At 44.7% G+C, this 13714-nt stretch overlaps 1 protein-coding gene across 1 annotated transcript in view; it reads left to right on the forward strand.

Moving 5' to 3' along the window:
• The window catches only part of wdr62 (WD repeat domain 62), a 206245-nt gene that overhangs the window by 36584 nt on the left and 155947 nt on the right, over positions 1 to 13714 (forward strand). The window contains exon 11 of the mRNA XM_034168870.1: positions 11093 to 11247. Coding sequence (XP_034024761.1) covers positions 11093 to 11247 — 155 coding nt within the window. The remainder of the gene's footprint in view (positions 1 to 11092; positions 11248 to 13714) is intronic.

The raw sequence follows: 13714 nt of genomic DNA on the forward strand, positions 1-13714 counted from the left end.
AAGAACAATATTCAGAAGCATAGCTGCGTTCCTTCAGTCAATTTACATTTGTGTCACTTTGCACCTGAAGGTGCCTTGTGGTCTGCTCAAACAGATAGTAATTGTTCTGCAAATTGAAACATTGCAGCACCAGCCTTGGGCTAGTGTAGAGGCTGTGTTCTCTGCTCAAGGTCGACTCGTTATACATCTGTGTTCAGCAAATACAAGGCTTACATTCTCATAGTTTTTTTTGTGAGCAAAGGTCATTCTACAGTTGTGAGCAGTTCAGTGATTAACTTAAGAAAATAATATTTAGGTGAAATCACACATACATGTATAAAAACAGAATCAAAGACAATCATTGATAAGTATCTTTTAAAGTTAAAATTCTTTAACATTATTCCCCCTGTTTTTCAGTGATAATGTCTTCATCCTCATCATCGCAAAACCACCACCTCCATGCTTGGACTTTCAGTGGCCTGGTCATCTTTGTAGAAACATTAAATACTTACATTCAGAGGAAGCAATGTTCTTAATCATCATTTTGCCCCGTTTGGATGGAGCATGACCCCAAATCAGACTGCAAAAGAGCTATGTAATCTCGATCTACCAACAAACTGTTGACTGTGGTGGAAATCATCGGTTGAGCCAATGATCGTACGAGAGGAATTATACAGCAAATTATAACACTCAGCAAGGTTAACAGGACAATAATTGGGATAAGCAGTTTTAACAGAATGTGATACCATGATCCAGAAAAGAACCATGAGGTCCAGCTATTATCTGTAACAAAATCCTTACTCAGTGTTCTTTAACATTGTTAGATTCTGGATAGCCAAACCTATTGTTCCGGCATCATCATCGTTGTTAGGGATGAATGTACAACAACTCTCTCCCACCATGGCACACACACCACCCGAGGCCGCAGTTAATTGATCCAAAACCATTTGATCTTGCATTTCCATGATCCTCAGAGCTGACAACTCCGCCCTTATGCCCTTAAGAGCCTCAACAGTGGAGTTCACAAATTAACTAAATCGGTAATTTAGAGTCTCCACACGCAGCCTCACCTTAGCCACACCCACCCAGGGGAAGAGTGACAACAGGACTTTCTGGTCTGTGGACCACAGCTTCGCGTCCAGAGGCACATCTGTTCCCCATATGGGGTCATGGGGAGCCAAGTCACGCTTAAAGCGATGACTGGTCGAGGGGTGAGCGACTACGACGTAGGAGTGCTGAGCCGTGGTTATTGGGGCACATCTACCTGTCCATCCCGCTGGGAGGGCTATGAAGGCATCGTGGCCACACAGCCAATACATGTTCACCTGAGCATAAGTTCCCATCAGGTCCGGTGCTTGGAAGTAATCTATACATTTACCCCCATAGGGAGCTTGAGTATGATTAAAGCTTCCATCCAATAGGCGAGTACACGGCCCCAAAATGACTTCACACAACACAGCTATTTTTCCCAAATTAGTAATTGGACCAGAAAACAAAGGCTGGTTGTTTGCATAACAGGTGAGTCGAGCTCCAGGATCAAGGAAAAGATTGGTGTGTATATGCGTTTCAAGTGACTCTTCTACAGGCAAGAAATATTTAAATGATATGTTTTTTTGTGTCATGATGGTTCCATAAGAGCCTGTATGTTGGTGACCTGATTGATTAAGTACCTTGGGGTTGATTGCTGATGCTACTACATGTGGAAACAAAAGGCTAACATTCAGGAGAGGCAGTGGTTTTATGCGTGGGTGTGTTGTGGAAACAGGCATCAAAGAACACACATAACAATTGTTCACATTCACTTCATTAGCCAAAAACGTAGCATATCTGTACCACATGTTCATCTGATATGGGTTACGTGGCGTATCAAACATCCATTCAAAACTTGATCGTGGTTTCACTTGCTTTTGGTCTGAATTGTAACTTGGTTCATATATTTTTTCATACCACCACATAGTAGATGCCACAGTTACAGCAATAATCGTCATTATTATCAGGGTGTGAAGTTTGCATCCTGCTCTGGCAGCAAAGCTCTCCATGGCTAAAACAGTGTTTTGAACAACCTGTAGATATTTCTCTCCTTCTGTCCCTGTGTTTTTTGTTTTTTTTTTTGTTGTTTTTTTTTCCCCAAGGGACAGAGAGAAACTACAGTTCTGGTCTTAAAGATGTCTTCTTTCTTTGGTGACAGTTCAAAAGGTGCAGTTTGTCTGGGCTTAGGGGCTGAAGGTGACAGTTCACAGTCTCAGTTCAGTTCAGCAAGGGACTGAGGGAATCTGGAACTCTTTTTATGTTATTTCCCTTCAGCTGTAGTGCATAAATCTGTACTATCATCAGTATGTGCAAGGCATGCTGCAACTGGAATTAAAATAATGTGTCATGTACTCTGTCCTGTGCCCTGTTCTTGACGTTTTCTTCAAACACAGGTGCACAGGAATAGAACAGGATTGTCTTGTCTCCCATTCTCAAAGATGCAGTTTCGTCTGCTTCTGTCTCCTGGTCTGGTCACGTCAGTGCTGTATTTCAAGCTTGTAGTACGTCTGCTTCTGATTCTGGTTCAAGTTAACAGGCCTCTAAGTTGCCAGGCCTCTCCTTGGTCACAGCTGGTTACTCGTCTGCTTCAGGACCCTGGTATCTGCTTCAACCTCTGGTCTTTGTCTTTGTTCGCTCCTGGTCACTCTCTGTCTCTGTTATAGGCCATCAGCCGACACTGTTACACGTCGCTCCCCTTGTCTTGTTTGGGATCTTTCAGGTATCTTTGTCTTTTGCAGTGGGATAGATGCACCTAAGATGACCTCTCTGCAATTTTCACTGCAGTGGGGGTGGTTAGCAGCACTTGGAATGGACCGTCCCACCTCGGAGATGACCAGTTCTTTCTCTTAATAGTCTTTATCAGCACCCAGTTGCCAATCTGGATCTGATTCTCAGGGCCCTGCACAGAAATAGGAGAGTCTGGTATCTTGTTAGCATGTATGACATTCTTATGGGATAACACACGTCTCATATAATCAACTAATCCCTCATCCTCATTATCAGGCTCAGCAATTTTCTGTAAATCCGGTATTCTGTAGGGCCCGCCATACAAAATTTCGAATGGCATAAGGCCAGTCTCTGAGCTGGGTGTTATGTGCATGTATAATTTCACCAAATCCAAACAATAAACCCAATTTTTTTTGTGTTTCTTCCATGCATTTCCTGAGCCTACTTTTAATTGTCCCATTTGTTCTTTCCACTAAACCTACACTTTGAGGATGATAAGCGCAGTGTGTTTTTGCATTTATTTTCAAGTGATCTGTTAAATGCTGAATGATTTTATTTACAAAATGTGTGCCATTATCACTGTACAATGTTTCAGGTGTCCCATGTCTTGGGATTATATCTCTACAAAGAATCTTCGCAACTGTCAGAGCATCTGCATGTTTAACAGGAAATATCTCCACCCATTTGCTGTATGCGTCAATCAGTACTAAGCAATATTTCCTCCCCTCACATTGGTTTAATTCAATAAAATCCATATGAATTGTTTGAAATGGGTATGTAGGTGTTGGGAATTTCCCTCGTTGTGGCCTCTCATTTCCCTGTGGGTTATGTTTTGCACAAATTAAGCATGCTCTGCAGTATTGCTTTGCATATGCCTGAAATCTGTTAAAAAATGATTATTAACCAGTCCAACCATCCCTGTCGTTGAGACATGACACCGCCCATGACTCCAAACAGCAGTCCACTTAAAAAGGCTGCGGGGCAGGACTGGTTTGTTCAAGGATCAGGCATAAATGCCATCAGCATTTTGGTGGACATTTTGACGTTCCCAAAGAGCTTTTTCAGACGCCTGGGCATGATTCTGCATATCTCCAAGAATTTGTAAATCCATGCTGACAGTTGCAGAAAGCAGGACCGTCAGTGTCCCCTGGGCTGCAGCCTTAGCGGTTTCATCCGCAAAACAATTACCACAGGAGATCGAGTCCTGACTGGTAGTATGCGCGGTGCACTTGCAAATGGCAACAGCTGTGGGAAGCTGGACTGCTTGCAACAAAGACAGCAAAAGATCTTTGTGTAAAACTGATTTTCCAGATGATGTAACCATCCCTCTATTTTTCCAATATTGGGCAAAAACATGGACTGTTGAGAAGGCATACTGACTATCAGTGTATATAATAACGCTTTTTCCCTTCATCAGTGTGCAGGCCTCAGTCAAAGCTATGAGCTCAGCAGCCTGGGCTGATAGATGACTTGGTAGAGATCGAGCAATAAGGATTTTGTCGGCCGAGAAGACAGCATCGCCTGAAGCATTAGTACCATCCCGATTTTTTTCTACAAGACCCATCAACAAAAATAATTTCAGAATTTGGAAGTGGAACATCGCTTAAATCTGAACGGGGCTTATGAATTTCCTCAGAATCAGTGAGACAGTCATGTGGCTCACCTTTCCCCTCAACAGGGAGAAGTGTGGCTGCATTTAAAACATGCATACATCTTTCCACAGTAAGATGTGGTTGAGACAACAAGGTAGTCATACATGACAAATGTCTGGCTGGAGAGAGGAAAGTCATATTCGTCTGTAACAAAAGTGCAGACACAGCATGTGGCACTTTTAATGTCAGTGAATGAAATAAAACTACTCCAGCAGAGGCTTGAACAGCCAGAGAAGCAGCGACTACCGCATGGACACAAGGTGGTAAACCTCGAGCCACAGGGTCCAACTTGGTGGAGTAAAAAGCCACTGGTCGCAGTTTACTGCCATATTGCTGTGTGAGCACTGATGTCATAAAGTCCCCTTTGCAATTGACCATCTGAACAAAAGGTTTACTGTAATCTGGCAGGGCCAGTGTTGCGGTTGAGGTTAAGGCCTTGTTAACATTACAGAAGGCTTGTTCAGTTTGTTCCGTCCATGTCAAAACAGCTGACATGGGAAGGTTTTCCCCATAAATCATGTTTGACAGGGGCCCTGTTATTTCAGCAAAATTTGGTATCCACTGCCTGCAGTAGTTAATTAGGCCCAAGAAAGACATCATTTGTTTTTTTTGTCAGTGGTTTAGGAGCTTTCAAAATGGCTGTTTTTCTGTCTTCAAGAATAGTACGGCCACCTGCGCTGATATTGTGTCCCAAATATTTTACTTGTGACTGACAATACTGGAGTTTATTTTTACTGGCTTTATGGCCGTTTTGTGCCAAAAAAGTCAATAAGGCCAAAGTGTCTTGTCTGATGCTGCTAAAATATCATCAACATACAACAATATGTTGTATGTTGTATGGATCATCGTGTTTTACTTGATAGGCTGGAAAATTACTTTGTGATTACTGGAAGTGTTCTTGCTTGGCTGATGTCATACTTATTGTGTTTTGTATAATAACACTACTTCTGGTCTTGGTAAAATGAAATTTGGGGTTCCACAGGGGTCTGTGTTAGGCCCCTTGCTTTTCTCACTCTTTATGGGTGCCCAAAACTCAACACATTACTCCCATCCTCAACAAACTTCATTGGCTTCCTGTTAGGTTCCGGGTGGAATATAAGATCTGCCTCCTGACTTATCAGTGTGTCTACGGCAGTGCACCAGTGTACCTCAAAGAACTTCTGTCCCCCCCATGAGCCCATGAGACGCCTCCACTCAAACAACAGTCACCTCCTCCAGGTCCCCAAAACCATGCTCCACACAATGGGGGACAGAGCCTTTCAGGCAGCAGCACCACGCCTGTGGAATGCCCTGCCCATCCACCTGAGGGCGCCACAGTCAGTGGACTCTTTTAAATCAAATCTTAAAATGTTTTTATTTCAGAAAGCTTATGAATTATAGTTGCTAATTTTAATTGATTTTAATTGATCGTGTTTTATTTTATTGTTGTTGATTGTTGTTTTATGCTTTGTTTAACCTCTGTGGCACTTTGAGATTTGTTTACAAATGTAAAGTGCAATATAAATAAAATGTATTATTATTATAGCACCCCTTGGGCATATTCTGCGGCATTATGGGATTGCCTTTCATTGTTATGCTGATGATACTCAATTGTACATGCTGGTAACTGCTGGTAATCTTGCCCATATAAAAGCCTTGGAAGATTGCCTTATATCTGTGAGACGTTGGTTGTCTAGTAATTTCCTACTCTTGAATTCTGATAAGACTGAAATGATGGTTCTTGGTCCAGCCAGACATCAGCATAATTTTGACCAGTTGGCGCTTAATTTTGGTTCGTGTGTTGTGCATCATACGGACAAAGTGAGGAATCTTGGAGTACTTTTCGATCCTACATTGTCTTTTGGTCCCCACATTAGAGACATTACGAGGACTGCCTTCTTTCATCTGCGAAATGTGGCGAGGATTCGGCCCATCCTGTCTATGGCTGATGCTGAGACTTTGATACATGCGTTTATTTCTTCCAGATTGGATTATTGTAATGTTTTATTTTCTGGCCTGCCGCAGTCTAGCATTCGAGGACTTCAGTTGGTACAAAATGCTGCTGCCAGACTTTTGACACAAAGTAGAAGGTTTGACCACATTACACCTATTCTGGCATCCCTTCATTGGCTACCGGTTTCTGCCAGATCGGATTTTAAAGTTTTATTGTTGGTTTATAAAATTGTTCATGGACTGGCACCTTCCTACCTGGCGGACTTGGTTAAGCCCTACGTACCTGCGAGGCCCCTGCGTTCGCAGGGCACAGGGCTTCTGTCTGTTCCGAGGATGAACAAGAAGTCTGTGGGGTATAGAGCCTTCTCCTACCGTGGTCTGACTCTTTGGAACGATCTACCTGCTATTATTCCGCAGTCTGACACGGTGGAGACTTTTAAATCAAGACTGAAGACCCATTTTTTTAGACTGTCTTATCATTAATTAAATTTGTTTGTGTTTGCTTTGTAATTTCCTTTTATTCTTCTGTGTTTTATCTTTTTATTGTGCTTGTCTTGCTTTTAATTTTGATTATAGATTCATTTGTGTTGTTGTGAATTGTGTGAAGCACCTTGGAGCGACTTTGTCGTGAGTTGGCGCTATATAAATTAATAAATTGAAATTGAACAATATTTGGCTTCCATGAGGTGGAACAAATTTTGCTAAGTTGCTATCCATAGCTTGCGAGAAAATAGTAGGGCTTTCAGCAAAACCTTGAGGCAGTCTGGTATATGTGTATCTCTTCCCTTCAAAAGTGAAGGCAAACCAAAACTGACTATTTTCATGGATAGGAATAAAGAAAAAGGCATTGCTGATATCTACTACTGAAAACCACTGGGCTTGGGGATTCAAGGAGTTCAGTAGTGTGTGTGGATCTGGAACACATGGGGCCCTTTGGACCACGGCAGCATTGACTGCCTGAGGGTCTTGCACCATTCTCCATCCTACGGAGGGGGGTGCCTTTTTCATTGGAAATATTGGCGTATTGCAAAGCGAATCAGGGCATTCAATCAAGACTCCTGCAGACAGTAAGGCCTCAATTACAGGCCTTATACCTTCAACAGCATCAGGTTTTAAGGGATACTGTTGCATACAAGGTCTGCATTCAGTTTTAGGTTGTATTCCTGTTATCAATCCTACATCCGCAGGTCCCTGAGACCATAGGCATACGGGAACAGTGGCTAGGTCATTGTCATCACACCATGAGCGGCTGGGTGGCGACGCGCAAATCCGTCCGCACGTCTTTCATTACAAAATCTCCCTTAACAGTGGAATGTCCGGATAAACTGCTGATCCCGACCTCTTCTGAAAGTTCTCTGTTCTCTCTCGACGTCCTGGGTCAACACAGGCTTAAATTTGGAAGTTTTCAGCTTGAAACAGGCTGACGACGGCGGCTCGGGGCGTGGTGCGCCGTCCGGCTCCGTGGGCAGTCCTTAAAGTGACAGTAAAACTCATTAATCTCTCATCAGCCCTTAAAATTTACACCGAAAACCGTCAGAATTTCTCGAATGGTGTCCACTTGGATGTGCCTTACAGTTTCTGAAAAAAATTTTGATCAAGCAAAGCGCCAGTCTCTCAGGAAGAAGTCAGACAAAGGAATTCAGACGAGGGGGGTGGACCAGTGCTCAAAGCCTGCCCACAGGCGAATGACACAACCGACAGGCGTGAAAAAACTCACGCATGCGCACGAGGGTTCAAGCTTGTCTGACGCAATCACACGTGATTCAAATCCATATAGTTTTTGAAAAAATAAAAAGGTTGGTTTCTTTTCTAATAGACCGTGTGTGTGTGTGTGTGTGTGTGTGTATATGTGTATGAGGTCTGTGAGAAAACTATCCGACCTTTTTATGCAAAAAATATATGGATTTGATTCATATGTTTTTACGTCAGCCAAGCTTGAACCTTGGTGCGCATGCGTGAGTTTTTTCACGCCTGTCGGTTGTGTCATTCGCCTGTGGGCAGGCTTTGAGTGAGCACTGGTCCACCCCTCTCGTCGTTTTTTCATTATGAGGAAATGGCGGAATGATTTGGGCTTTGTTCAATCAGAATTTTTTCAGAAACTGTTAGAGATAGGCAGCTGGAAAATATTCGGAAAATTCAGATGGCTTTCAGTGAAAATTTTATGGGCTTCACAGAGATTAAGGAGTGTTACTACCGCTTTAAGGATGGCCCACAATGGCGCACGGCGCGCCGCGCTCCGAGCTGCGATTGACAGGCAGAAACCACCAGATCATTTCTAAATGGATGGCTGTGTGGATCCGGGACCATCGTTTGCAATTTCTCTGGTTATCACAAGAGCTGGACATCAGCCATTTTCCGGCAGATTTCACTTTTAACAAGAGATTTTGTAATGGAAAGCCGCGCGGAGGCGTCGCGCATCACGACGGAGCCGCTGATGGAGCGAGACAAAGAACACCTCCGTTTTGGAGTGTCAAAGGACAGGTTGGGACATGCCCAGCTCTCCACAATTTCTCTTATACTCACTCGACTGGTAAGCCACTGAAAGCCGAGATAGGCATCCAATGAAAGGCTCATTAAAAGTCTGCTAACGAGTCTTTCATTGGATTCAGGTGTGTTGGAGCAGGGAGACAACTAAGAGTGTCAGGAAGGTGGCTCTCGAGGACCGAACTTGGACACCCCTGGCATAGGAGTAAAAAAAAAATGTTCCAATCATATAGAAAGCTATACCACATTATGTGTCTGATCACAAAGATTCCAAAAAGGTATCGTTTGGACTATCTATAACTGAATGTTCTGGAGTTATGGGGTAAAAACAGCAAGAATGGTGACAAAGGTCAGTTTCAGTTTGTACAGGAGTCAAAAGTTAAAGTTGCTCCAGTTTTGGTAAAACGTGGTGCAAATTATTGGTTGAACTAATAGGATTAACAAATGGAATAGTTCTGATTGTGTTGAATGTTTGGTCTCCAAAGTAAAGGTCAAACAAGGTCGACGTCCATTAGATTCTTTGACATGTGACGTATGTTACCCTGTAACATAACAACTAAGCATGGCACGTTGCAAACTATTCCTTTTTAAAGTCCTACTAACTCAACCAATAATTTGCATCACGTTTTACCATAATTGGAGCAACTTTAACTTTTGACTCCTGTACAAACTGAAAGTTGACCTTTGTTGCCATGCTTGCTGTTTTTACCCCATAACTCCAGAACATTCAGTCACAGATAGTCCAAACTATACCTTTTTGGAATCTTTGTGATCAGACACATAATGTGGTGTAGCTTTCAATATGATTGGAACTTTTTTTTATGTACCAAAAGGTATACACAGTCAAATCTTGGTGCTTGTAACCGGATTTGAAGGATTCCTCTGCAAATATTCTATCTGCTGCACGAAGGACTGCTTTGAGTTTTTGCTTCAGCAGCCACTGAGGCTGCCGTTCTTGTGGCCTGCCGGTACCTGTCTGCTGATTCCAGAGACTCCATACAACAGCAGACCAGAACCTTTGCTCTGATTGCAGGTGCATCAGAATAATGCAATAATGCAGGTGAATAATAACCACAACTTTAAGTGTGTGTGTGCTGTGCCATAACCACCTGCTGGTTTTTGCACAACATCCTCCGTCACCTTTTATGCTTTATTACACGCACAACTGTGCAATTTATCCTGTGCAATAATTTGACCATATCAATACATACTTATACTGACTTATATTCTATTTTTCACGCAATTTGTTCACATCAGTATTTCTGCGCCCATCAGCAAACATCGCAATATCCTATGGTCACCGTTGTCTCATGTAAATATTTCTCTTTTCTTTGCTGACTGTGCGACTCTTGCTGCTGTAAGAACTGCATTTCCCCGCTGTGGGATTAGTAAAGCTTATCTTGTCTTTTCTCATCTCATCTCCCTGCACATCCTTAAAAACTCTTGAAAAAAAGTATTTGTTTCATCTAAAATTAAGGCCTGAATTGGTCTTCAAATGTATTTAATCAAGATTTGAAAAGTCTTAGAAATGCCACTTTACTCATGTTTTCTTCTGACATTGCACTAAATATATCAAATCTAAAGGTGACAGAGCCTTTATGGCAGCGCCCCCTGCAGGCTGTGGAACAGTCTGCTCTGAGACATCCACTCTGCGGGATCAAACAAACTTTTTAAATCTTCTCCAGAGACTCACCTCTTCTCCCTGGCTTTAAATCGAGTTTAAGTGAGCTTCTGGCAAAATGTTAATTAAATTTATTAAATCTTATTTTATTCTGTTTTATGTCGCTGTGTTATGTATTTTAGTGCTGTTGATCCATCCGTCCAGACGGTGGATCCGATAAGTCTCTGATTTCTTTTCAGAACGCTCAGAGCAGACACACTTTCCGCGATCTGACCATGAGGTGACGACACGGGGAAGTGTTAGTTTAATGAAAATGCTGTGGCTGACAGCAGGACCATGGCACGCTGACTCAGGACGTCCGTAGGATTCAAGGCAGGAACAGCCAGCGATGTGTCTCTGTCCTCGTCTCCAGCAGGACCCGAGCTGCTCGTCCAGCAGCACTTGGTTCGACCCCCAGTCCCCCACCTTACTGTGATGATGGTGATGGCGATCACCATGATGAGATGGGTGTCAGATTTTAAGTTCCCCTGGTGTTTTTCTGACTCCGGAGTCCGGGTCGGCGTGGACAAACGTGCTGTACTCGGGTGGAGGTCGGAGTGAAGCAGCAGACACTCCAGCCCGCTGCTGCAGCAGGATCAGCGCTCACTCTGCTCTCTGCCCTTCTTAGGACCTGAGCAGGATCCTGTACGTGGGCAACAACACGCAGCACCTGCAGACGGACGCCGACACAGCAGGGGCTGATGGGAAGACTGGAGTCAGAGTCCTGGCCGTCAGACCGGATGGACGCCAACTGGTGGCTGGAGATCGCTGTGGAAACATACAGTGAGACGCTTCAGACACACACACACACACACACACACACACACACACACGAGTGATAACAATTGAGTTACATCACTTCCATCGTGCTGTTTGTTGACAGGCTTCAGAAACGGAGCACCAAGCTCCCATTTTGCACAGACGAGAGAACGTCATTTATGCACCATGTGTCTCTGAAGGTGTCCATGTTATCAGTCAGCATAAAACTGGAAGTCCACTCTGATCCGGGCTGCCAAGTGTCCCTTTAGCATAAACCCAGGGTCCACTGACGCCTGAGCTAAAACACAGTTTTTCAGAGTTTTCCAAATGGCCATCTTGGCGAGTCCACAAAGCAGGTTAATTAAGACATGCAACCTCCTGGATTGTACGCGAAATTTTGGACAAAAAATAAACAAGTCCATAGTGAAGCCAAGCCCATGAAACCACCTCCCCAACAACCAAAACAGCCCTGACAACCGGTGACACTGTGCAAAAACATGGTGAACAGTTTCCCTAAGTGGATAAAAGGGACAAACACCATCAACCCCTGGATCCAGGTGCGTCAGATAGCCGTTTGTAGCCAGAAGCCCTTGTTCAATCCTCCACTGGAGGTTCCCCGTGCATTTGTTGACCGGGGGTTTGTACAGGGTTTGCCAGCACCCCACAGGAGACAAGGCAGCACCAAAAAACTCTGACCACTTCTATGCCGCCAACCCTGCCAAAGAGCGCAAGTACAACACTTTGACACAGGTAAAATAGAGAGCTTTCTTGCCAATACTCTCAAACTCTCCCAAAACAGGTGTCCTGAAAGACAGGAGAGCCCCCTGCTCCTCCTGCCGTGCCCCCACAGCAGGCGAGACAGTGAAAGAGGGGAAAATGGACTCACATTCATCAACCCACTGGTGAGACAGAGTATGGTTCTCAGCAAACGCTCTGTGGGGCCCTGGCAGGGAAGCACAAACCTTCTCCACCATATTGAGCAGCATCCTGGAGGACCGAACTCCCGCCGACTCCGCCAGCCTCCCAACAGACGTGCGCAGGAGATTGCCCAATTTGGTGCATCCCGCCTCCCTCAGGCGGGACTGCAGAGTGGCAGATGACAACCCAGGAGAGCTAACAAAGTCAATGAAGAAAAGAGGCTCCTGAAACAGTCACATCCCTGGTGTTCCTACTTTGTCCCTGCACACAGCAAGGACCTGCCATGCCTGGAGAACCAACTGGTGAAAAGCTGAGGTGCACGTCCCGATGACGTCCCACCGATGTAGGGGGAACAGATGTTTGTCATACACAAGACCTGCCTCCCTTCTCAGCAGGACATGTGCTGTATCCTGCCCACTCAATCCCGAGGTGTACAACAGTCTCTGAGCCACCTACAACCTGAAGGTTGACACCCGAGCAGAAATGTCCAGCAGCCCCTGTCCTCCTTCATGAAGCAGCATGTACAACATGGAGCTCTGCTCCGGTGATGGCCTGATCAGAAAAAGTCCACCAGTAACCGCTGCAACTGCTCAGTAAGGCCCAATGGTGGAGGGAAATCAGACCCTAACCCACAGTGCCGAGGGAACAAAGTTATTAGCGACCAGAACTCTCCAACCTATAGGACATCTGGGGCAGCAACCATTGCCATTTGGACAGTCTGGCACACCTCTTCTCCACCAAGCCCTTCCAATTCCATCCCCAGAAACACACCCAGAATTTTCAAACCCTCCACTCCCCACCGCAGACCATGTGGCAGACAGGGAGCAGGCCCTTCCTGCCACCTTTCTGTCAGGACTGCCTCACTCTTCTCCCATTTCACTCTTGCACAGGTTTCCATCTCATAGAGCCGTAAACTGTCTAACAACCTATCAATGTCCGCCTGATTCTTGACAAAAACCGTGATGTCATCTGCATAAGCAGAGAGCACCAGAGGAGAAGACAGTTGAAAACCTGGCAAAACAAGGCCAGACAGCACTCTTGTGTCATATTAAGGCCAGACAGCCTGGCCCTAATATGACACAAGAGTGGCTCAATGGCTAAAGAGTACAGCTGACCTGAGATGGGGCAGCCTGGGCTTATACCCTGCGTGATGGGGACTGGGCAGCTCAACCTTTCCCCAACCTTAACCAAATATGAAGCCCCATTATACAATACCCCAACAACTGAAATGAACCCCTCACCAAAGCCAAACGCCCTCAAAGTGGAAAATAAAAACCTGTGATGAACCTGATCAAACGCCTTCTCCTGATCGACACAAACCCGCAAACCAAATCCCCAGTATTGCACAGATCAAACAAATCTCTCAATAAAAAAAGGTTGTCCATAATAGTCCTATCTGGCACACAGTAATCCAGGACACCTTTCAACCTGTTCGTCAGTACCCTAGAAAAAAGTTTATAATCCACACATAGAAGTGCAACCGGTGTCCAGTTCTGCAAAAAGGTAAGCTCCCCTTTCTTTGGCAGGAGGGACAGAACAGCACAGCGGCAAGAAGTGGGCAAGCAGCCCACCA

This window comes from Thalassophryne amazonica, chromosome 4 (genome assembly GCF_902500255.1).
Source record: "Thalassophryne amazonica chromosome 4, fThaAma1.1, whole genome shotgun sequence".
Lineage (NCBI taxonomy): Eukaryota > Metazoa > Chordata > Actinopteri > Batrachoidiformes > Batrachoididae > Thalassophryne > Thalassophryne amazonica.